The following is a 25,570-nucleotide window of genomic DNA, read 5'->3' on the forward strand; positions in this document are numbered from 1 at the left end:
AAATGAAAGCAATAAGCTATAGAGCACTAAGTACATGTCAGACATGGAATCAGACGTACATATTTTATATGCATTTCACAATGGGCACAGAAACAAACACTATCTGTATTCTTGGGATTCAAAGGAAACCTGCCCATGGCCAGACTGCCAGGGCGGAGCGGGTGAAAATGAAAAGTGAAGTCTGGTCAGCTGGTGGCCCCAGTCGGGCTCTAACCACGTGCCTGCGTTAGGCACCTGCTGTGTGAGGTCACAGCATAGATGGAAAAACTCAGATCAACTCATCAAAGAGCTCCCAGTCCTGTGGACAGGGGAAGCCCTGTGCCCGAATAGCTCTGGGCAGCAAAGGGTATTCAGAGTGTGCAGGCTACACAGCCTCCTTCCTGCTTGGCTTCTCCTGCGAGGTGGAGAACTGGAGCAGGGCAGATTTGAGAATCCCGAGGTGCAGCTGCAGGTAAGTTCCTGTGCCCATCGCAGACCAGTGCCTGGGAACAGAGCCTATACATCTGACACCAGGGCCAAAAAGGAGCACGCGTGGCCAAAGAGTGTCCTAAAGCCACGGGGTGGTCAGCTTCGTTCTGATTTTTAAGAGAAGACAGATTAAATGGATGCATTTTATCTCAACTCCCTCCCACCACTGCAAACCCACAATTAAATCAGCGCTCTGTGCGCCAGGGAAAGAGTAACAAGAACCAGCACGTGTTCTCTGAGTGCAAGTCAGGCCAGCAGACTCTGCTTTGTGGGTTTTTTTTTTTTTTTTTTGAAAGCTCATTAGCCTGCAGAGAGAAAGAGTATAGAGAGTATACTTAGGTTTTGAGAAGGGTAACCGGAAAAAGTACAAAAGTACTGTGCAGCTAAGGAAAAAACACTGTGGCATAGCAGGTAAAGCTGCCACCTGCAGTGCCAGCATCTCCCATGGGTACTGGTTCGAGTTCCAGCTGCTCCACTTCCAATCGAGGTCCCTGCTAATGTAACTGGGGAAGCAGTGGAAGATGGCCCAAGTGCCTGGGCCCCTGCACCCGCATGGGAGACCTGGAAGAAGCTCCTGGCTTCTGGCTTTGGATCGGCCCAGCTCCAGCTGTTGCAGCCATTTAGGGAGTGAACCAGCTGATGGAAGACCTCTTTCTCTCTCTCTGTCTCTGCCTCTGCGTTTGCCTCTCTGTAACTCTGACTTTCAAATAAGTAAATAAATCTCTAAAAAATAAAAATGGTAACTAAGTGATAATGTCAGTACTTGGGTTTTAGTTTTTAAAATTATATTTATTTATTTGAGGCAGAGAGGGAACTCCCACCTGCTGGTGCCTCCAACAGCTGGTGACTGGGCTGAGCCAAAACCGGAAGCTGAGAATTCACCCAGACGTCCCACATGGGTGGCAAGGGATCCAACTACTTGAGCCATCATTGCTGCCCAGTCTCTCCAAACAAGGGTGTGCACTAATAGGAAGCTGGGGTCAGGAGCCAGAGCTGGACATTGAACTCAGGCACTCTTGTGCGTGATGCAAACATCTTAATTGGTATCCTAACTGCTAGGCTCAACGCCTGCCCATCCATGCTTGGAATTTAACTGCTTTGAAAATAACATCAAAGAGAAGTTAGCAACTCCCATAATGGCAATGAACTAGCTTACCTTTACTAAATGCTTGACATGTTCCAAACATTGTCCCGAGTAGTATTATGAAATCTGATTCCCACGATAGTGCAGCGAGACAGACACCAATATTGTCTGCACACTGGTTGAGCAAATGAAGACAAGGGGAAGCCTCCTCACTCGTCCTATGAAGCCGATGGAGGGCAGGGCAGGACTCGAACCTGGGGACAGGCTCCAGAGACTTAAAAATGACACTAACACTCCTCATTTGAAAGATGTCAGAAACCGGCTTTCCAAAGGATCCATACATGAAAGCGCAAAGAGCCTGAGTCCACATGGAAAAATTTCTAGAGTCGTGTTTGTAAGTGCACAAAGGGAGAGACCCACATGTGTAGCATTTACTGAGGGGACAAACAGAACCACTGAATGTGCAGTGGCTGACAAGACTGGTGGTACTGGGGCTGCAGCCAAAGTGATCCGATCCATCCCAGGAGAAAACCCACCACCTTTCCATTGAAGTCTATTCTGGGGTGAGGGTTACAGGGGTCATTCTGGCTGCCATGTTTGAGAATTTTATTGATGGCTGTGAGTGGCAGGAATAGACGAGTGTGGAGAAAGCCTGTGCTTTGGGGAAGAGATAAAATGGCAGAGGTTTAGCTCGAAGGAGGTGAGAGAGGCAGCATGAGACTGTTGCTCTTCAACACTGGAGCCGCTGGTCCTCAAAGAGCAGCCAACGGCAAGCAGTGGGGATAGAAGCGCCTAACACAAAGCATGGAGGCCGCTCCAGCAGCGGTGGCCGGCGGCTGCTGGCCAAGGCCCGGGGGCCGCCCTGCAAAGCAGATGAACCATCAGTCAGCACAAACGCTCAGAGAACTCAAAGCTCAGGAACCATCTCCTGGGATCGCTGGGTGGACAAGGCCACCTCACGCTGGAGGAGTGTGGGTGGCAGCACCCACAGGGTGCTCCGAACGGTCACACCCTCCGATGCCTTTACGAGGAAATGCCGAAGCAGAAGCATTCATTTGAGCCTGGCCATTAGCCTGAAACGGAGAGCTATACCACGCCTCGTATGGCTTATACCCACTTGGGTCAAACCACAGTGAAAAGAAAGTATAGATTACACAAGTGGGAAAGTGCATTGACACAGGCGATGCTGACCTCCTGCAAGCAGCAGTGACAGTTATAAATGTCTCATCTCACAGCCACACTCCCTCCCTGTGCATCCGTGTGCATAAACTGTCTCCCCGGCCAGCACAGGGCTGAGGCCAAGGCCGGGCGCTCTATGAAACCACTTGCCCTCTGGCTCTGGTTGACGTGGGGCCCTTGGCTGAACTTCCCTCCCTCAATAACACCAGTGGTGCACTTTCTATGAGCAACACGGATGACATAGCAGGGCCAGATCTCTATAGAATGGGACACGGTGCGTCCTGGATGAAACCCTCGTTAGCAATAGGTAATGCTGCCGAGGGTAAAACAACTTCTTTTAATTCGATGCCAGCCCTGGATGGGCAGAGCTAAGTCTTCCAGAAAGCTCTGCTCTTGAAAAGTACTTGAAATTGACCCTGTACCGCAGGCATGGAGATGATCAAGTCCATATCAGATTTGTTGCCCCAAAGGACCTTCCTGCCCTATTGGTCTAAAGAGCTCCTCCTTGCGTTGACAGCTCCTCAGATTTCTTCCTGGTCTCATTTCCTGCTAGGTGGACTGTGGGGGACCAGCAGAGTTGGGGGAGGCGTCACCCACCGTATCCCCCACTCATTGGACTAAGCTCAGGTGAATGGTGCCTACTTCTCCCAGGCCACGCTCCCTGCTTCCACAGCCTTCTCTCCCTCATCACTGCCCCCAGCCCCAGTGAATGGTATACATCGGAGGGCTCCACACTGCAGAGCAGGTGGGGTTATTGTGAGAACCCCTGAGGTTCCTCCCTGAGCCAGTCGAACAGACACAGATACACTCACACTCACACCCATGGCACACACCACCCCTCCTTTCTTCCATACATATCCACAGCCTCTCTTTCTCTCCCTCTCTCTCTCCCCACCTCCACATCCCTCCTGCTTTCCAGCCTGGGACATAGGACACAGACGGGGAGGGACAGGAATTCACTCAAATGAGCAGAAGACACAGAAGCAACCAAATTCTAAAGCAAAGTTCTTGAACTTTAGCATTTTCAGAATCTCCTGCAGCACTGGTTAACACTGTGATGCTGGGCTTCACTCCCGAGTCTTTGGTGCTGGGGCTAAGAATTTGTGTGTCCAGCAAGTTCTCAGGTGACATAGAGGCTGCTGGTCCAGGGTCTGCACTAAGAAGAAGCCATCCCTATCCATCTGTCCAAGCATGACCCAGCCAGGCCTGTGTCCCAGACCAGCGAGAGAAGGCTTATGAGCCAATGTCCTTCCAGACTGCACAATGCCCTGTGGCCGTCGGGCCTGCATGCGAGAACTCTCTGTCGCAGCCCTCATCCTGAGCCCTCTCGCACCCCCTGGGCCCATGCTGCCCAGCTTGTTTGGGAAGAACAGGGTCTGGGCACTGAGTCCATCCAAGGGGCCCAACCTCTGCTGCCCTGCGATTGTGGGGATGAAAGGAAACAGCAACTCCAGATCATTAAAAAAGGTGAGACATAAATTTCAAAGAGAGAAACCAGAGTATACCGGGATGGAAGAGGGAAGGGTGAGTTCACCCTTCTCCATGGGAGGAAGGTTCATGAGTGGGAATGACAGCGGGATCACCATCATCGCCGCCCCCTTTGCAACGTCACTCTAAAAGGCTCTCAAACGTGAGCTGGCACTGAAGTTGTGACGTGGGAATCAGACAGCCATGAGGCTCCATCAGGCTTCACTCACACCCCACCCCTTCCCACCATGGCTTCCACTGGACCTAATTCTGCCAGCAAGGAGACTCGTGCTAGAAGAGGCTAAGGCTCCATCCCCAGCGAGATCCTAACCCAAAGCCCCTGCTCTTGCCACTCAACTTCCTTGTCCCTTTGTGTGTCACCCCTGGGGGACCCCCGAGGACCGGCCAGCACTGTGCTCTCCCCCACCCCACCACCACCACTGGAAGGGGCGGGCAGGCTCAGGGGACGCAGTGACCTCCCGAGCCCTTTCTGCAGAGGAAATCTCATTGCATTTGAGGAAGAAATAAAAGAAACAAGACAAGCGCGAGCCTGCCTCTGTGATCCATCAAAATTCCTCCCATGTGGGTGACAGCAGAAGGGTTTTTGTGGTCAGAAACGTAACAAGGTAATTATTTTCACACCAGTCCTTCCACAGTTTTTCACAGACAGCAATTTTATAAGGCATAATTATCTATTTTCACCTGCTTCATAAATTCCTCCTTCCCATTTCGTCCCCCAGTAAACTAGAAATTATTTAAAACTGAAGCCATCATCGAAGTGCATGCTTTCACAGAGCTCTGCTCTTTCTCCCGCACTCCAGGCGGCTCCCTCTGTCCGGCTTCCCCTGCCTGCTCCCCTTGCCGTGGGACCTGGCTGTGGCAAGAAGTGTGTCCTGCTCTGAGGAGTCACTGGACCCCTGCACCTGAGACCTGGAGGCCAGCCCCGTGGGCTCAGCTCAGCTTCTCGGCGCCTCTCGGCCCAGGTGAGGGAGCTCGGCAGGTGCCTGGAAGCCCGGTGCACACCTCAGTCCTTGCTCCATAGCATGCCTGGGAGCCCTGGCAGTCACCTCTCCCCGGGATCTTCAGGGCCAGGTGACCACGTGGTTTAGGGCCACAGAGTAGATGCCACTGGGATGCTTGGGGGTGGTATCAAATCCATGACCCCCCTCCCCAGCAACATGTTTCCATTTGTATTAGTCCCAAGGAATGTATCCATTTATCAATTTTCCATTTTATTTCTTCAGTGCCCCTGAGAACATCACTCCTGTTGTCATTTTCCTAACACCCTCCTCTGCCAGGAGCTCTGATATCCGCTGCCGTCTTCACACTTTCCAGGGATGTACCCGAAGCAAAGCTCGAACATCAGCTGAGTTTACTACAACAGGCACTGTGCCAAAGACTCCACAGCACGCTTTTTCCTTAATCCTCGTAACAACTCAGAAAGGCATGCGTTATCGTGAGGTTCTGAGAATGAAACAACGGAGTGTAAGAAAGTTAGGAAGGAAGGCCAAGGTCACAGACGAGGCAGGAGAGAGACAAGACTCAGATGGCCAAGCCCATCTTTCAATCACCGCCTGCCACTGCTGATTCTATGAGCTTTCCCAGACTCCTGCAAGATTGGGACTGTTTGGGTAGCCTGATTTCATTCAGAGTTGCATTGGTGTGTGTGTGCACACACATGTGTGTGCGTGTGTGTGCATGTGTTTGTGTGTGCGTGTGTGTGTATGTGTGCATGAGTGTGTGTGTGTGTGTGTTGGAGGGTGTCTCCTGTGACCTGCTTCTAGCTGGCCTCCAGATCTACCTGACTCCATGAATGACTTAAGTCTTGAACTGGAGCCAGTCCTGAGCCCCGGCCCAGGCCAGGAGTGATCAGCTGGGCTCTCTTGCAAAAGTCTAGAACTGCAGTCCGGGGCAGAGATGTGTGGGGAAGAGGGAGAAGGAGGAAGGGGACCTCTGCAGGCCAGCAGCGGCCGTGTGATCACCAACTCAGGGCACGGAGCTCACTGTGCCAGACACTGCACCTGCACCCTGTGGAGCCCACTGATCCGATTCAAGGGCCAGGCTGCCAAGGGCCTCTCGGGCAGAGGTCAAGGAATCCCAGCTCTGCCAGCGGATGAGACAGCAAAGAAGGAAAGGGCCAAACAGCACTACAAGAGTTGTCAGGTGGAAAAAAGAAACACTTTCGATGCTACCAAATATATAGATAGATGGATAGATATATGAATGGGGCGGACATTTGGCATGCTGCTGGGAATGTCAGCATCCCACTTCATAATGCTTGGGTTTTATTCCCACTCTGCTCTGATTCCAGCTTCCTGCTAATGTTCATCCTCAGAGGCAGGAGGCAGTAGCTGGATCCCTGCCACCCACACGGGAGACCTGGATTGAATTCCCGGCTCCTAGCATTGGCCTGACCCAGCCCTGGCTGTTGTGGGCATTTGTGGAGTAAAGCTCTAGATTGAAGATCTCTTTCTGTCAGCTCTCTCTCTATCTCTCTGCCTTTTAAATAAACATAAATAAATAAAATGTGAAGGGCTGGCTCTGTTGCATAGCAGGTAAAGCCTCTGCCTGCAGTGCTGGCATCCCACATGGATGTGTCCCAGCTGCCCTGCTTCCGATCCAGCTCTCTGCTATGGCCTGGGAAAGCAGTGGAGGATGGCCCAAGTCCTTGGACCCCTGCACCCACGTGGAAGACCCAGAAGAAGCTCCTGGCTCCTGGCTCCTGGCTGCCCAGCTCTGGCTATTGCAGCCATTGGGGGAGTGAACCAGCAGATGGAAGACCTCTCTCTCTGTTCCTCCCCTCTCTCTGTCTGTAACTCTACCTCTCAAATAAATAAATAAATCTTTTTTTAAAAAGTATGAATGTATATGTGCTGGCTCCAAGAGATTAACAGGATTTGTTTAAAAAAAAAAAAAACTAATTCTGAGCTCGCTAGAGGACTCACAGCCCGAGTGCACATTGAGAAGCTGTAAGATTCCTTGTAAAATGCTCAATATTGGGAGTCAATGAGTGTGACTGTTGCTATAACCTCATTTAAGGACAATGGCCACAGCTTCCCTGAGGCCCTTCCCCAGTCTGAGGTCTCAGCTGTGGTCTCTCTGGACACTCTCTCCTCCCCTGTGTCCTCAGGCCCTAGACCCTTTGAAGACGCTCACTGCTCTGCACATTTTAGGAAGACAGAGCTCTGCTTCTCCACCTGGGTACCCACCAGTAGCACACAGGCAGCAACTGTGTCCTGCAGGGGTGGATGGAGCACTGCCCGTGCCCATGCCCTCCCTGCCCTAGCCACCTCACTAAGTCTGGGCGGGGCTGTGCACACCTGCCCTACTCAACCTGGTGAGCCAGCCGGGCCCCAGGTTGGTGCCTTCCAAGGAGCTCCAGATATGCTCCTTGTATCTGGAAAATTATTTACTGCGGTGATGTGTGATGCCTTTTTAAGAGAACAGATGGCACCTCCAATTAGAATGCTTTAAAAGGAAACCCTAATGAGATTATAAAAGCCAACAAATTGACTTTTTCATACAGTACTTTCCTGGCACACAATAAATCAAATATATAATGAGGCTCAATAAAATAATACCTTTATTTACACTTGTTTTGTCTGGCATCAGGTTGCACCCCAGCCCTGCCCCTTGAGTCCCCTTACCCGGCACCTGGTCCTGCAGGCCAAGGCAGAGGCCTGGCCAGGGCAGCCAGGGCAGCCATGAGTGGCTTTGATGTACTGCCTGCTGTCTGATCCCAGTGTCCCAGAGGAAGAGCACTGGTGACGTAAGGGAAGTGGCAGCTGTGGTGACACACAGGCTGCCCTAGCAATCACTGTCACTGGCAGTGAGGTGGGGAGAGTATGGTGGGACCACAGTGGGCAAGGAAGGCGTGCCCAACCCCAGACCTGGCAGCACCAGGTACAAGAGGGAAAAGCCCATGAGATCCAGCTTGAATGAGGGCGGACTCAAGGACACAGGGAGGGGGAGTGCAGAGAGGGTCTAGGAATACACCAGGTTTGGGGACAGTTGGTTCAAGTATCAATTCAGATGGCTGGAAGATAAGCCTTGAGAGACAGACAGGCGAGATGTGACAGCCAGGAGGACAGCTCCACTCCAGCACTCCGAGCATGTGGTCACTGTCCACTTGCCCTCTCAGTGGCCTTATCCACAGACTGGATGCTTTTGCAGAGTGAGTCTGCTGAAGCGGGAAGCTGGGAGGCCCATGGCTCTCCATGCATGAGTGGATCTGCAGAGCGGGCTAGGCCAGTAAGAGGGTCTCATGAGCTGGGTGAAAAGAAACGCTTCCAGGTGGGAAGCCATGTGGGCCCGGGCACATGCTTTGGCCATGACAGAGACTGGGCCTTGGGCTGGACACCCAGGCAGCAGTGACCTGGCATCATTAAGTGATTTCTAAAGACATACATGAACCAATAGTTTTCAGGCTCACTGAAGGCCCTCAGGGGCCTCAGAAATCAGTGGGGGAGACACCGCAGCAAAAATCAGGGACTCCAGGTGGCAGAAATGCAATCTGTTGTGTTCATGTCAGCTCACCAGAGACGGAGGTCTGGGGAAAATCAGTTTACAAGAGGATGAGCTTTTCCTCGGTTCAAATCTATAAGCATTGATCGAGCCCAGGGCCTTGATCTAGAAGATACTTTCATTCCTGCTCTGCACCCAGCAAAGGTTACACACACACACTACAAGGCCACAGTTCAGAAATTCTTCCACTCAGAGGCTGGTCATGCTTGCTGTCCATCAGACTGCAAGTGTGCAGGAAGCAGTCTTCTGTGATCTTCCCTCCTGGGTCCCAGGAGGGGTGAGGAAGTGTCCCTGCTCCCAAGGAGCCAATGCAGAAGAAAGTTCTAGTATGGTTGGAGTCTCAGCTGGAGCACTGACTCCCAAATACAATGGGACTATTGAAAAGGGACCACTCCCATTTCAGATCTGCAGCCCTTAGGGGAGTAACGCAGGTTCCCCAATGTGCTATGCAGGGAAGAGGCGCAGTGCATACTGCCTCCCGTGATGATGAGAAAGGAGAGCGGGAGGGAAAGCCCCCTCTCCTCATCCCTTCTCAGGGAGGAAGGCTGTCTCCACACTCTTGTCCTTCCCTATACAGAAGACAGTGGGAGAGTGGACGTAGCTGATGCATGAGCACCAGCCCTGACAATCTGTGCCTCAGAGGCTCATTCTGTGGTCAGGCCTCTGATCTTGTATTTTGGCAAGGACACAGGTGCTACACCATGGTGGGCACTGGAATAGACATGGGGAGATGTATCTATGATCCTGGCACAAACAGACCTTCATTTAGTAGTTAAGACAACTACAGAACAACTGGACAGTTAATAAACTGATGGAAGTTCCAAGGGAAGCCTGGCCACAGAGATACATGAAGACCAGTGAAGATAGGGGAGAGTCTCAGCCTTAAGAACCAAGAGCGGTCTCTTGGAGGTGCTGACTGGAATAGTTACTAATTGTTGGAATACCTAATGGATCTTGATTTTGTATTCAAGGAACTCTGTGGCTGAGATTTTTACCATCTGGCAAGCAGAAGTCATTCTGCTGGGGTAGGAGGAAGGCTGCCTCATTTGGGGAAAGAAAGACCATCATCTTGACTTTGTACCCCTGGGTGGAGGAAAGGGCCCTGTGCCTGCCCAGCACAAGAGCTGTCCATTTCAGCACCATGGCCAGCATTTCTACTTTGCACAAAATGGAAGGGAAATGCCTTCTCTTTCCCAGCCCAGAACCTCTCCTTGAATAGCTCCCCATGCCAGAGCTTTAGATACTTACTAGTGCACGCCACTTCCGGGGGGTCAAAATCTGCTCTGTAATAGCCAGTCCGGCAGGTGCAGATGGGAGACGCCTCCGAAGGGGAGCGGCTGTTGGAGGGGCAGTGGGAGCAGCCCTCAGCTTCCTGGTTGGCCTTGAACGTCCCTGCAGGGCAGGCTGGAACACAAAGAGACCATGTGAGAGTGAGTGGAAGGGTGGCAGCCGGAAGCCCTTCCCGGAACTAGAGCGTGAAAGATTCTGCCCTCTTGAAGGGACACCCAGATGCCCCCTTGCACCAGGTGAGCATCTCACATTGGGAAAACTCATATTTAGTACCATCTGATCTCCAAACACCCATAGTGAGAGACAACCATCTTGGCACACATGACCTCTCTCACTTGAACAACCCAAAAAATTACTCTTCCTTTTCAGGTGTGTCCAGAGATTAAATTTTGAAAATTAATTCAACACGTAGCTCAGTGGCTGGGACATAAATATCCCTTGTGCCTGATTAATGCAATTCCCTGAATCAATCTTGTCTTATGGCCTTAGACAGAGAGAATTCCTGGTTAGTGATGGGCTGGATCCATGGCTCTTAAATGCCATGTGGCAACCCACAGAGGGACACTGTGAGTTGTGTTAATCAGAACTTGTTATGAATGATGATAAAGGACTGAAAACTTTGAGTGATTCTTTAAAAAATAAATTAACATGATTTCAAGGTTAATACCTTAAGAACATCATTCTCCCTTAATTGCATTTTGATATGCTTTTGGGGATGAGGCAAGAAAAATATGGTTTTGCAGGCAGCACATGAGGGAACGAGTCATGAACTTGATGTCATCTATCACACGCTCGGCAGTGGGAAAAGTTGGGAGCAGACGGTGCATCTCAGTACCCACTGGAGGTCGCCTCCTACGTGGGGATCCCCTTCCTGGTGTCCTGTGGGACCAGTGCATGGTGATGTCCTGCAAAGTCTGCCTCCCAGCTGCCCCGCAGTCTTGACAATGTCTCCTCTACAGAGACCCCCAAGTCCAGACACCTGCTCTCCTTGCTGAGCCTTTAAAAGAGTGACCCTGCCGGCCCCTCTTGCCCGAGGTTCTCTGTCACCATCTCAGCTCCTGCTTCTTCCTGTGCTCAGGAAACCTGCCCCGGCTCATCCTCTCTTGAGGCTGCATAAAGCTCACTGCCCCGTCAACCTCTTTGGCCTTATCACTGCCCTCACATTAATCGTGCGCCTCCTGAGAAACTGATGCAAGGAATTGGGAGGACAGAGTGTGCCTTGAGGAGCTTGTGTTCCCAGTAGTCACCCAATGATCACACAATGCAATTGTGGCAGTGGTGAGTGTGCCACCGTTAAGAGTTTATCCTTACGCGAAGCTCATCTCCCCAAATAGATTGTCCCCTTCTGCAAAATGCACAGTACTCTTTAATAATAGCAGTAGTCGCCATCTGCTATCTCGTCTTAGGAAGTGCTTCACTGGCACTATTGTATGGAGTAGTTATTATTATCTCCATTTTACTAATGAGGAGAGTGGGACATGGAGAGGTTAAAAAGCTAGCCCGCATCACACAGGGGGAGCAATGTTAGTGAGGAGCTGCACGCAAGCTGTGGAAAGAACATTCACTGCTTTTCAGGCGAGACAAGAGGGAAGCGCTATCTCGTATGCTGTGCAAGTTTTCTCCCTCCATTGCTCACTGCAAGTGGGGAAAAGATTTCAGTTGCTGTGGGCGCGCCCCGAGGTGGGAGCCCCCAAGTAATTCCCATGGCATCTAAGCTCTTTGTGTTGTGAACGCCAATGACTTACAATAGGGCGCTGTGGTCAGATGTTTTGAAAACGCGGCTCTAAAAAGTTAATTTGATTCTGTATTGCAGACTTTCTCAGTACTTCCAAATCCGGCAAATGGAATGCTATGCTATCCTGTAACCCGTGCAAAAGGGAGCCACTTACTGGCCCATCTCTGCTCATTCAAAAGAAACCACTCCATAGAAAGAAAACATAATTTGAACCTTCACTAAGGACCCAACAAATAAGACATCCCAAAGGAAAACATTGAGCTCACTTGACTACTACCCTACCTCCCAAGCCTGCTCAGTAGAGTCTCTGCTCCACCCCCTTTCCTTTTCTTCCTCATCTCCCGGGAGGAGTGCTTGGCCCTGCCCATGATAAATCCCAGTGGTCCTGGGCCTCACTCAGGGCTGGAGCTGAGGAACAGAGAGAATTCCAGCCCTGGCTGCCTGCACTCGAGGAGCTTCCTGGAAAGTGGGGGAGGGGAAGTGGTGACTACTCCTTCATTCATAGTCCTTCTGGTAGCTCTGTAATTTCCTTAATGTATCAGTCCAAGAAGAACAGGGTGTTTTCACTTTCTTTGCAGCTCTTAAAAGCCTCCTCACTTCCCATTTAATAAGTTAACAGCATAAACAATCATGCCGATATCTACAAAAAAGCAGAGGGATTGGGAAAGTGCCTTCCTGTGCGATCTCTGATGCAGGAACGCAGTGTTTTGTGCTCCAAGGTGACCACAGCAGGAGGACGGAGAAGCAAGTGGCTCCAAGCTGCACTTTAGTGGATGGCGGCTCAGAGACACAGGTGCTGGGAGAGGGCGGGGCTGACTCCATCTTCCACAGAGGAGGGGGCACTGAACAGTGGCTGAGGGGTCCTGGGCACTGACTTAAGTGAGCCCTGGAGAATTATAGGACCCCTCAGAGGCTCAGTGCGCTCATCAGTAGCTCATCTTAGCTTAGACTTTTCCAATAACTCCATGGGTCATCAGAACTTAGTAAACTCAGCATGATATGAAGCCAGCCTTAATGTGTGTGAAATAATGCTGATTGCTCTTCACTCCAACGTACCCACCCCCTTTAGGAAAACAGACTGTGTTTGCAGTGGCTTTTATAATCCAGGGTCAGAATATACATTTTGAGTTTCAAATCAGGCAAATAAATCGTGGAGTGAAAGGGAAGGATGTGTTTCTCCTTAGATGACTTCTGATTGGGATAATAGGTGAATCATTGTATCTATCAAATATACTTTAACTGTGATTGCACAAAGGATGGATATTCAGATTAATATTCAGATTTCATAAATTAATATCCTAATAAAATCTGTGTGCAGGCATTCCCTAACTTACAATGAAACCGTAGTCCTAAATTCATTTTTAAACTTCTACATTGTAACTTGTAACCACTCTTGCACCATATTTTCTCGCAGAATTAATGCTTTAAATTATGGCTAAAGTGCCAGGCTTTGCTCCACAAAGTCTTTTGAGCTCCTCTTGTATCAGACAACACTAATACTAAATAGACATTAACAATATTGATATTTTGCTAGAAATTTAACATAGAAAAATAAATAAGAATACAAAGCTGCCACTTGAGCAAAAAAAAAAAAAAGGAAAGCAGCTTTAATTAGAGGTGATAAATGGAGTTCTCAGGAGATTCTGACAAGGAACATCTAGGCCAGAGAAGCAAATGCAAATGGCCTTCCACGGGCGGTGTGGAAAGTGGCTGAGAGGGACACGATAGGGCATAGTGGGGACTCTGGCAGCCTGGAGACTGCACACCTGCTGAAAACAATTAAATACTGTGAGAGCCTAATCAAAGCCTTCCAGTCCTTTTGAGGTGGATGACCCAGTTCTCTGCTTTAACATTGCAAAACTTGGGGATTGCCTTTCTCTTCTGGGGAAATACAGCCAGCACCGTTAGTATCGTTAGAAGCCCCTCGTTCAACGAAGGTTCCCTGAGCATTTCCCACGAGCCAGGTGGAGAGGGTGGCAGATCTGAGGAAGTGCCCTTCCTGGCTGGGGAGGCAGAGCCCGGAACCTTGATTCTGATTCGTGCGTGTGTGCCGGGAACCGGTTAGCCGGGATGTGCACCCGAGAGGAGGAGGAGGGTCTGCAGAGCATTTTCCAGTGGAGGCCAGGAGGTCACGTTCAGGGGCAGGGCAGACCACGCAGAAGGGAAGAGGTGGAAGAACAGCAGAGAGGGGACGGGAAATTAGGTCTGAAAGCACCCAGCCTAGGACCTCAGCGGGGGAGGTTTCATGGCTGCTCCGGGCAGAGGCGGCAGGCACCTGGCTGTGGAGTCCAGCAAAGCCTTCGGCTGTTAACGTGCAGGGCGGTCCATTTCTGACACAGGTGCTGCCCACAATTGCTTTGCTTCTCTAAGAAAAGGGAGCTTGCTTCCCGCCATGGAGCAAGCGGTCCTAGCTCAAACAGAAAACTGGAAAGCTGGCAGAGCCGTGGCTTGTGGGTAGCACCCGCACGCAGCCTGATGTCCTGCCCGTGGCTTCGGCAGACGAGGAGACAAGACCTGCCTACCCATCCCTGAGCTTGTGCATTTCCCATTCGCCAGGCAAAACGAACACACATTTCCCTCCCCCTGGAAGCAGAGGGGCTCCTATGCGTCACCTTTAACTGGTATCCTGGAGGTCACCTTGAAACGCCCACCCCGCTCCTCGCAGCCTCAGCCATGTAACAAATTACCGGCTGCTTCCACCGCTCTCGAGAACGCCCCTCCCTCCCCCCCTGCACGCAGACTTCCAGTGACACTGAATCCATCACCTACAGAACTATTACTTTATAAAGAAACAGATTAAGTGTCTCATAAACAGTGCAGTGATTGAGATAATGGAAAGCGCCGCTCGTCCCCATCTGCAGCATCAGGTTATGAAGCGTTTCCAAGCAGCCAGGAAGAGGAAATTAATAGAAGCAAGAGGGAATAACCACTTTTATGCAATTTCCTCGGAGATAGTGGACCATCTTATCTTTATTGGGGCCCTTTAACCTGTCACTCAGCACTCACCACAGCCTCTTTAGCTCCTGCAATTTTTCTTGATGTCGAAGGAAGATAAGAGGAAAACCTCAAAACATTATTTGATAATTTTCAAATGCGCAGGGTGCCCACTGCCTCTGCCCCTCCCCCCGCCCCCAACCGAGGCCTCAGAACCCAGCGATTTCATGCAGCAGAAATGTGGGCGAGCTTAACCATTGCCGGAGTACGGTCCAGAGGGTCAGAGCCACTCCGCAGGAAGGCAGTCTCTCCTTGCATTTTAAATGCGACTCTTCTCTCCGCCACCGCCTTCTGTCCTTGCTCTTTCTTTTTAATAATCTGATTACTTCTCCTGATCTAATTTCTCCCCCAAATGAGTTTGCAAAGGTTCATGCCAATGAATATTCATCCCCTGCTTAAGAACCGGGTGTGGTTTTCCTCCAGGCAGGTGCAGCTCAGCAGCTGGGTCCGGGAGGTTTAGGGCAACAGGGAAAGGCATGTGTGCTCCTCCCCAGGAGGAGAGAGGCTCACCGCCCAGGGCTCACGGCTCCTCAAACCTCCTCTCTGTCTCCACACTTTGCTCCCACTCTGTAAGAAGCAGTAGTGCCTGTCTCAGCAGCCGCTAAGCATTGAAGGATGGGTCTGGTGGACAGAGCAAGACATCCGGGGAGCCATGCCCACAGCTGCTTAGCTCTCGAGGTCCCCATGGGGCTTGGAATTGAGAATCATCCCTGACAACAGGGCTTCTCGGCTCTGCAAGTCCAGGCATGAGGCTTGGCAGGGCTCTGAGAGCCCCGTCATGGCATTCCTCATCCCAACCGCAGCCTTAGCTTCTCCAGCATCATTTTCCCTGAGCAACCTGAGACCCAGCTCCCCACCTGTTACATCCCCGCTACGTGCTGAGAAAACCGAGAGGCCGGGAGCCGTTCCCAGGAATGCCTCCGCCCATGCCTGCACCCTCATCCATCCACCCCTTCAACTACTACACCAGCTCGAAAGCGCTAGGTTTTGTCGTCTTTGTATTTCCCTTTCCCCGGCGGTCAGCACAAGCCTTCTACACGGGCATGTGCATCTGACGGAACTGAGTGCGCACTGGAGGGCTGCTGTGATAATGCCCCCAAAGATACAGCCTGTAACAATACTGACCACAAAGCTGATCTCAGTATTAGAGGGCGTGAGAGGACGGGCACTCCCGTTCCAAGGGTGGATTCTTGCTGATCTGCATTTGAGTTATGAGGTGATGTATAGTAAGGCTCAGTTTGGATTCAGTGATGGCACTTCTAAAGACTTATTCTAAAGCAAAAGCAAGTCGATGTAGAAAAAGATTTTTATTCATGGATATTCATCACAATGCTATTTAAAACAGGGAAAGAAGGAAGGTAGGATGGGAGGGAAGGAGGGAGGGAGGCTGGGAGGAAAGAGAGAGAGGGAAGAAAGTACAGATTAAATAAATTCTGGGGGCCAGCACTGTGGCGCAGTAGGTTAATCCTCCACCTGCGGCACTGGCATCCCATATGGCGCTGGCATCCCATATGGGCACAGGTTCTAATCCCGGCTGCTCCTCTTGCAATCCAGCTCTCTGCTATGGCCTGGAAAAGCAGTAGAAGATGGCCCAAGTGCTTGATCCCCTGCACCCACATGGGAGATCTGGAAGAACCTCCTGGCTCCTGGCTTTGGATTGACTGCTGCTCCAGCCATTGGGGCCAACTGGGGAGTGAACCAGCAGATGGAAGACCTTTCTGTCTGTCTCTCCCTCTCACTGTCTGTAGCTCTACTTCTCAAATAAATAAATAAAATCTTTAAATAAATAAATAAATAATAAATTCTGGATCACCCATATAGTGGAATACTACACAGTCATTAATATTATGTCTTGAATAAAGCCTTTGAGAAGTGGGTTCTGAAACTGTAGAGACAGCATGAACTTCACCGTGCCCACACACAAAACTCACAAATAACAACCGGGAGTGGCAGCATTACTGATCGTTACTGCTTTTCTGTACACTGCATGTACGTGGCTTTAGGAGTCAAAGCAAATCCCATCCACTGCACTTGTGAGATTTGCAGAGGACAGCAAAGGATGGACGGCACCCACTGGTTCTGAGGAGCTGAGCTGGGCTCTGCAGCAGAGGTGGGGGTGCCCACGCCAGAGGTCCCGAGCGGGGAGAGTTGGAGGAGCTGGGGAGGCTGCCTAGAGGAGCTGGCACATCCACAGGGTGGAGGGAGGGCAAAGGCTGGTGCAGAAACGGGAAGGTGAGGCCTGAGGAGCTGCGAGGGTTTCCCGCGTCAGAGTCTTTAGAGAAGCCGTGGTGGGAGGGGGCTGGGGCACTCTCACTTCTACATCAGCTGGCGCACGTGAAGCCAAACGGGTCTCTAGTTCCTGCCTCCCTGGGCCCAGAGCCAGCTGTAATGGCCTGTGTAGGCGCACACTTAGCTGTGTCATACACTCATATCACTCAGGGTGACATGCTGAGACTGATGAATGCTGGCGGCAACGCGACAGACAGGACTGTCACAGCACTCGAGGGCTCAGCCAGGCAGCCTGGAAGGCAGCCTGGAAGTGGCTGCAGAGGCGGGGAGGGGTCAGTCGGGGTGCTTTGCATGGAGGGAATGGAGAGCCCTCTGACCAGGACTGGTGGACAACACACAGAAGAGCAGCCGAGGGAGGAGCAGGCAGGCACTCAGGTCCCTGTCACTGCTGGCAGCCCAGTGCGTGGGAGGCTGGGCTGGCCACCAGAGCCTCTCGGAAGTGAGTCCAAGGCTGGATCCTGAAGTCCTGGCCCAACGTCAGCGTCTGGGGCCTGGGGCTAGCCATAAGCAAGCCCAGGGTGTTTTCTAACGTTCTAGGCCAGTGGTTCTCAAACCGGGGCCTCCAGACCAGCAGTGCTGTGGACCAAACATCGGTGTCTCTCCTATGTCCTGAGCTGACAGGGTCAGGGTTCGGAGGCGGGGCCCGGGAGGAAATTGGGTCACAAGGGTGCATCCCTCACAAAGGGATCGGGGCCCTGTGAGTAGAGACACAGAGAGCTGGCTTTCTCTCTGCTCTCCACGTGTGAAGTCACAGCAAGAAGACAGCCAGCCAGGCTGGGGTCTCACCAGGCACTGGATCTGCCGCAGCCTTGATCTTGGACCCCCAGCATCCAGAACTGTGAGAAATAAATGCTTGCCATTGATTTTTTAAAGATATGTTTTATTTAAAAGAGTGACAGCGAGCAAAGGAAAGAGAACATCCATCCTCTGGGTAAATCCCCAAATGGCTGCAATGACTGGGACTGGGCCAGGCCAAAGCCAGGAGCCCAGAACTCCATCCAGGTCTCCCCCACATGGGTGGCAGGGTCCCAAGTACTTGCGCCATCATCTGTTGTTTTTCCAGGAGAATTGGCTGGGAGCTGGATAGGAAGTGGAGCAGCTGGGACTTGAACTGGCACTCACAGGGGATGTGGGCATTGCAAGGAGGAGCTTAACCCACTGCACCACAGCACCAGTCCCAGTGTTGGCCATCGAATCCACACAGTTTATCAAACGCTGGCTACAGCAACCCAGACAAGACAAATGCATTGGTAGCTCCTGGAAAGCTGGAGAAACATAGAATCGTGGTCCCTTCTGCAGATTTCCTGAGCCATAACACCTTGGGGGTGGAGCCATCAGTCTGAGCCTGACCCAGCCCACCAAGCAATTCTGATGCCCAGGAGGAGCAAGGGCGGAGGGCAAGCGGAGGCCTTTCTGAGGTCACCATGCCAAGTAGGGATGCAGCTGAATGCATGTCTTGCCCCAGCCTCCCTCAAAACAGAGGGGAGAGTGGAGGACGTGGGAGACATCGTTGGAGAGGCCACTGAACATCCCTCTCTGTCCCCAGTCCAGCATAAATGTGGCAACCTGCTTCCACAGGGATGCCCTGCATGCCAGAGGTGGCACCCAGAACACAGGGGTCCTGGCTGGGCACAGCCAACAGGGACACAAGGAGTCACTGCGCAGAGGCCTGCAAAGGGCCTGCATTTCCCCTGGGTTCTTGCAAACTTGGAGAGCCCAGCAGGGAGTGAGGGGGAGCAGAGCAGGGTTCCAGCAGCCGAAGTCTCTCTGTGAGCTGACCCAGGGCCCATGAGGAGCTCGGCTTGGTGGACAACTAGGACCCGGAGGGGCAAAGGGGATTAGGAAGGTGCTCATGCTCCTCTTTCCATAGTTAATTCCCAAAGAAATAACCACCACGCAGCTCAAAGATTTAACCGTGAAGGTATTCAGGATAGCACTGTTTTTAGCAGGAGGAAGTCAGGAACAACCTATAGGCCCAGAATAGACAGTGGCCGAATAAACTGTGGTGCATCCATATATGGACCAGGGGTGGCATCGGCCAGGTACTGCCACAAGCGGTGGGGACCAACCATGTCCCCTAACACTGCAAGAGTGGTTCACTTGTATTTCACCGTGAGATTGTGGCTGGAGCCCTTGTTTTCCCTGAGCTCTGTATCTTCCAATCGTTACGCTGTAAACTTGTACAGCATTTTTGAGCAGAAAAGCACTTTGTCAAATAGCAGAAAGTCAGAGAGGAGTGTTGGGCAGGACTGGTGTAAGGACGCCAGCCAGGGCAGAGGCCAGCGGACACAGCAAACGGCCAGGAGAAGGATTCTCAGAGTGTGGTTTTCCAGGGGCCAGGACAAGGCCTCCTCTACAACAGCTGATGTCACAGCCAGACAGGGACAGCAGCAGCTCCCAGCGGGGCCAGGAGGTGGAGAATCCGTGCTGGGGCGGGGGGGGGGGGGCGGCGTGAGATTTAAAAGCAGGCAGAAGCCCCTGCCAGCAGCCACTTCCCTCTCAGCCACCAGCGAGGGAAGGGGGAGCCCTGGGACTCGGCAGAGAGGAAGGTGAGAGCCGGATCATTGCAGCCACTCCTCCAGCGGGCGCCAGGCCTCGGCCCCCTGGGCTACAGCAAGGGCAAGGGAATCCCTAGCCGTCCCCTCCCCAGGCCCTGTCCCTGCCCTCGTCAGAGCCTGGCTGCCAGTGTTCTAAAAACACCATCAATCTGGTGCCGTGGGCAGCGGGCGAGCAGGACATATGCTGGCAGTCGCGCTGCTTCCCACGTTTTCAAGCGGAAGCGTTCGGCCTTTGAGAAAAATCTTATTTTTAAGTACTTCCCCTGACACAGACCTTGATAGACTCTGTTAAAAAAGAATTTATAACCAAGTCCTCAAGATAAATGCCGGAGACTTCTCACCGTGTCTCTGAAGGCTGGACAATGGCGAGAAGCCGCCCAGGGCTGCTCAGCCCGGCCAGGCCCCCGAGGTGCCGGTGGCAGGGCAGCTGGGCACACACAGATCGGCCAGGTCTGCTGAGTCATCGCACCTGGGAAAAGCACTGCCTCCACCTGCTCCCCCTGTGTTTCATGGAGCCCATAGGGAAAAAAAAAATGAAAGAGCCGCCATGTCTGGACGCATCACACAAATCTCACTTCTTCAAAACTCTAACACAGCCAATAGGAGAAGCTGTTCTTGTTCCATGCTTTCCAAGCCCCACCCCAGGGCTTCCATGAGTCTGGGAACCACAGATAGGCAGGATCAGAAAAGACCTTAAAAATAACCTAGCACAGGGTCAGCCAATACCCAGCAGTGGCACAGTCACCACCTCCACAAGCCTGCCACAGCAGACATCACTAATCAATCACCGCACTCCCACTCAACCCAGAGCTGAGCTGAGAACCTCTAACATCCCAGGCAGCAACTACCCCTTAACTGAAGATGGAAATTGACATAGAGCGGAGTCAGGATGGGAAAAACGAGGGCCAGCAAAGGCAATCTACTGGGGCAGAGGTACACCATCGGCAGAAGAGCCACGTCGCAGTGCCAGTGTGTCAGCCGTCGGCCCACGTGGCCCCGTTATCAGGACGAGCCTGCTGCAGCTGACCCGCTCCCACCTGTCTCAGCTCTCTCCTTCTCATCTTTGAGGTCGGCTCCGCACACAGCCTCCCCTCCAACCGGGATGCCAGGGCGTCTAATTATTCTCTCCATGTGCAGCTGGGAAGAGCTGCATTATGTGTGAGTAAGTGTAGCTAAGAGGTGCCGCATCTCCACAGAAGGTCAAGTGCTGCATATGTATAATATAAGATTAAGATTTTCCCCTTCTGTGCTGTACTTGATAAAATAATTTTGCTGTGACCTTTACAGAAACCCAGGAGTAAAAATGGGCACAGTGGAATTTCCAGCTTCTCCCCAGGTCACAAAGCCACAAAGGCATCAATCTTTAACGATATTGCACAGCATTCAAGCGGGACGGTGAGCAAAAGCAATATACTTTTTTTTTTTTAATTTTACTTTTTGGTAAGGACAGCGCTAAAGCTTTGAGTCAAAAATGCTCAAGCTGAATCACCGGAGCTATTGTGACAGATAAAAGGACAGGCACCCTGGATTGATAAGGGACAGGAACCCTTCCCCCACACCGCCCTTGCCTCCACTGTGTGGCCTGTGGACCTCTCAGGCAGCTGTCCAAGGCCATGCAGGAAGTCACAGTCAGGACTAACCGCCTCTGCCGCACCCTGGCAGCCTGGGCGGCTGCTCAGCCAAACCTCAGCTCCCAAAATCCCAAAATGCAATCACAGCAGACATAGCATTTGCAATGTCCACAGTCAACTCTGAAAATGTGAAATCACCATAAGTAATGATCCAGACTGAAATAAGAAGGTTATACTCAGGGCTGGTGCTGTGACGAAGCAGGTAAAGCCTCCACCTGCAGCACCGGCATCCCATATGGGCGCCAGTTTGAGTCCCAGCTGCTCCACTTCTGATCCAGCTCTCTGCTGTGGCCTGGGAAAGCAATGGAAGATGGCCCAAGTCCTTGGGCCCCTGCACCCATGTCGGAGACCTGGAAGAAGCTCCTGGCTCCAGGCTTTGGATTGGCCCAGCTCTGGCAGTTGTGGCTATTTGAGGAGTGCACCAGTGGATGGAAAATCTCTCTCTCTCTGCCTCTGTAACTCCACTTTTCGAAAAAATAAATATATCTTTTAAAAAGAAAAGACAGTTATACTCACTCCCAAATACTCTCCAAGTAGGAGTGACCCTAACAAGGTAGGACACCGGCACAAAGGCTTCCCCAGGGCAGAAGGCAGGCGGCGCAAGCAGATTCGGTCGTGTCTGACACAAGACCAACACTGAGGCAGCCTATGAACAGAGGCTACTGATCCTGAAACAGAGAGGACACCCCCTTCCACGCAGCTGAGCAGGCCCAACCCTAGGCGCTGGAGACCCCCGGAGGCTGTGAACGGGCCCGTGGGTGCTGTCAATCAGAGCAAGGAGAGGCAGGAAAGGGTGGGGTGACTGTGATCTCTGGGTGACCACTTATCCCCAGGTGCTGAGGGGCAATTTCCAGAGTGCCCCGTGTCCTCCCTGTGTGCAGCTTCCTGGATGGACATTAGCATCGCCCACTGCCTTCGGGTTTGTCAGTTACACATGATTAAGGGAGAAGCTTGCAGCAAAGATCAGCGTTGTTAAGGGCGCACTTAGCACTTTGATCTCAGTGGCCACTTAGGAGAAGTGAGAGCCGTTCAGCTGAAGCCACCCATCAGAGAGGGCCAGGGGCGGAGCTGCAGGTGCAGACCTGGGGGCAGACCCAGGGGGATGGGGCGGGCCAGGGCAGTGGGGGGGGGCAGCAGGCCCTGCTGAGCAACTTGAAAAATGTTTTCCCCCAAGCAAACAGCAGGGCACAAGTCCAGGGCTGAAGGAACAACACTGGTCCCTCTGCCGCCAAGGAAACGGCCTACTCTCTCTCTCTCTCTCTCTCTCTCTCACCTGCCTTTCCCTCCCAGGCCTTTGGGTCAGGTCAGCAAAGCGCTCTTATTAAACGAGAGACCAGCACGTCCAGCAATGCATAGGCTAGGCTGGGATGTCGGGCCAGCCCCTCCCACCCTCCATACCTGATGGGTTTCACTCTTTCTTTCCAAGCCAAGGTCTGTGCACCCCGCAGACCAGCACTGCCAACACTGGCTACCCAGTTGTGGTGATGTGCATAACAAGTGTTTCACTGATAGGAACAATGGCAGCACTTATCACAGGCTACATACCTGGCTCTGAATGATCTCATCTTATCCTATTCCCATTCTTGCAAGTTAAGAAACTGAGGGTCAGATAGTAAGTCCAAGAGCTTCTGCAAGGCCTCCCCAGCGGGTGGTGTATCTGGTAATTCAGCACAGGCTAGCTGACTCCAGAGCCTGGATAGGCCCTGGTTTCAACAGTTTGAAACCAAGTACATTTACTTGGAGTCCACAACTAGTATGTATCAGGTTAAACATAAATTGGGGCAGGGACTTTGAGCAGGTCCTGCCACCCCCTGGGAGGCCCAGGTTCCATACTGGCGTGCCGATTTGAGCCCTGGCCACTCTGCACTTCCAATCCAGCTTCCGGCTGTGGCAGCGGGAGGCAGCTCCTGGCGGCTCCTGCTCCCATGCATGAGACCCAGATGGAGCTCCTGGTTCCGGGCTGTGGCCTGGCCCAGCCTTGGCTGTAGCAGGCATCTGGGGACTGAGCCAGCAGACAGACCATCTCTCTTTTTCTCTCTCTGTCTCTCTACCTTTCAAATAAATAAAGCAATAATAAATAAATAAATCAACCCTTATCAAATAAATAAATCAATTCTTTTTTAAAAACCCATAAACTACACACCAGTATGACTTCATAAGAAAAGGGATACCAACTTCAGTTACGAGCCCTACTTTCCTCTGTGTAAAAATAGACTAACAATAGTCCCCGTCTCTTAGAGCTGTCTTTGATGACTGAACGAGATAATAAATCCAAAATTCTGGCATAGTGACTGACATGTAATAACTGCTCAAGTAGCTGTTAATATTTTCCACCATGAAATGAGGGCATGTCGTTTCCACACCGTATGCCATCATCTGGCTAATATTTTCTATTTTTCTTTTATTTATTTATTTACTTGAAAGGCAGAGTTACAGAAAGGCAGAGAGAGAGAGAGAGAGAGAGAGATCGATCGATCTTCCATCCACTGGCTTACTCCCAAAATGGCTGCAGCGGCCAGAGCTGAGCAGATTTGAAGCCAGGAGCCAGGAATTTTGGGTCTCTCACGTGGGTGCAGGGGCCCAAGCACTTGGGCCATCTTCTACTGCTTTCCCAGGTCATAGCAGAGAGCTGGATCGGAAATAGAGCAGCCAGGACTCAAACTGGAGCCCATAGGGAATACCAGTGCTGTAGGCAGAGGCTTAGCCCATTGCGCCACAGTGCTGGTTCCTAATGTTTTCTATTTTCCAATGTCAACACTGGCCCCACCACTTGGGACATCCCTGTAAAGAATGTTTCCAGTGTAAGGTCATTGGCTTGAGTCACCAAGGTCTGGAAATATAAGCAGTAGCATAGGTGACTTCTGGGCTGTGGTCTTCCAGAGAGAAAGCTGGCATTTCTTCTGCCCTTCTTTATTCTTCCTGGCTGGGAAGTGGACCTGATGGCTGGAATTCCAGCAACCATCCTGGACGGTGAGGCGGAAGTTGTGAGATAGGATACCCCTGGGTCCCCAGCATCCCCAGGGAATGCCACGCCAGCCCGTGCTTATTTTACATGGGAGAGAGGAAAAGTCTCATCTTTTAAGAACCACAACCACCTTCCTCCGTGTTTCAGTCTCTTGCAGGCAAATGTGATCCTGACACACCACTTCTGCTCAATGCAATGGCGTGAGAGAGCTAGCAGCATTCCTACTTCACTGACAGTGACGCGAGGTTCTGGGAGGGACAACATCTTGACCAATGTTTCCCGGCAGACCTATGACTTCTTTCTGGCTTCTAAACAGATGCCCTTCACTGCTCTTACCTGCAGCAGGGCACGCACGGGGCGGGGGCCGTCTGTACGAGCACGCGTCCTCGGGCTCAGACACCCGCAGCATCGAGTGCGTGAGCTCAGATGAGAGGCTTGGGAGGGGACGAGATGCACTCCTCTCCTGCTCACCCTGAGCGCCTTGTCCTACTTTCCCTGCCTCCCAGGGAAGGAAGAAAATCACCAGGGTCGACATCGCGGGCTCAGGGTCCCTGCCTGCCCAGGGTTCCTGGCCAGACGTAAAGCGGTGATATATGGATGTGGTCGCAGGGTATCCTGCAGAGGCCTGCTCTGAAAGGCACATCCATCTTCCCAGGGCTTTCGGTACACAAAGGAGGGACGAGCGCATCGGTGCTGGGGACTGGCTGAGTTTCCCTGAGGACGCTGGGCAGCTGGACAGCAGGCTGGGAGGGGGCGCTCACCTCCCTCACTGCTCCTGCCTCGAGTGGGTGCCAGCTTCCCAGAAGGCAAGACGTTTGCTGTCCGTGGGCGTCGGCAATTCTTAGAGCTCGCTGGCATTCCAGCTCTGATATGGCAGGCGAGCCTCCAGCACGTGCGCCCGCCTCCCAGGTAACTCCAGGACGAGAGGCTGGGCATGGGGACAGCAGGAGCCCGCCTACTATGTCCGCCAGCACAGAGGGCACAGAACAGAGAGCAAGCTGAGGGTACCACGTGCACGGAAACCTGGGTGCTGTCCATGCCAGCCGATAATCATTATAATCCTATGAAGCTTCATTACCAAAGTCCCCCCTTACCATTTCTGCACGTAGCGTTCGTTGGTTAATAACCAAGATAAAGGTCCATAAAACAATATTGCTCCCATGTAGCACGTCTTTCTGCTCATTCTCAGTGAGAGACCAGACTGCCAGCGGAGGAACAGAAGCAATTCGCCAAGATGTGTCAATTACTTCAAGATGACAGGTAGTCGATCCCCAAATTCATCAGTGGGGGCTGAAAACCTACTGGTTCATTAGGCAAAGCACATTTCCGGAAGTGCTCTCACCGTCCGGGGATCGAGTAATAATTGCAACACCAACATCTTGACTT

General features: G+C 52.0%; 1 protein-coding gene across 2 annotated transcripts in view; it reads right to left on the minus strand.

Moving 5' to 3' along the window:
* The window catches only part of EPHB1 (EPH receptor B1), a 431,493-nt gene that overhangs the window by 143,337 nt on the left and 262,586 nt on the right, over positions 1–25,570 (minus strand). For both annotated transcript variants that reach the window (XM_051818616.2, XM_089332244.1), the window contains exon 4: positions 9,971–10,126. In XM_051818616.2, coding sequence (XP_051674576.1) covers positions 9,971–10,126 — 156 coding nt within the window. The remainder of the gene's footprint in view (positions 1–9,970; positions 10,127–25,570) is intronic.

This window comes from Oryctolagus cuniculus, chromosome 4 (genome assembly GCF_051225735.1).
Source record: "Oryctolagus cuniculus isolate XC-2025 breed Fujian yellow rabbit chromosome 4, ASM5122573v1, whole genome shotgun sequence".
In the NCBI taxonomy this organism is placed as follows: domain Eukaryota; kingdom Metazoa; phylum Chordata; class Mammalia; order Lagomorpha; family Leporidae; genus Oryctolagus; species Oryctolagus cuniculus.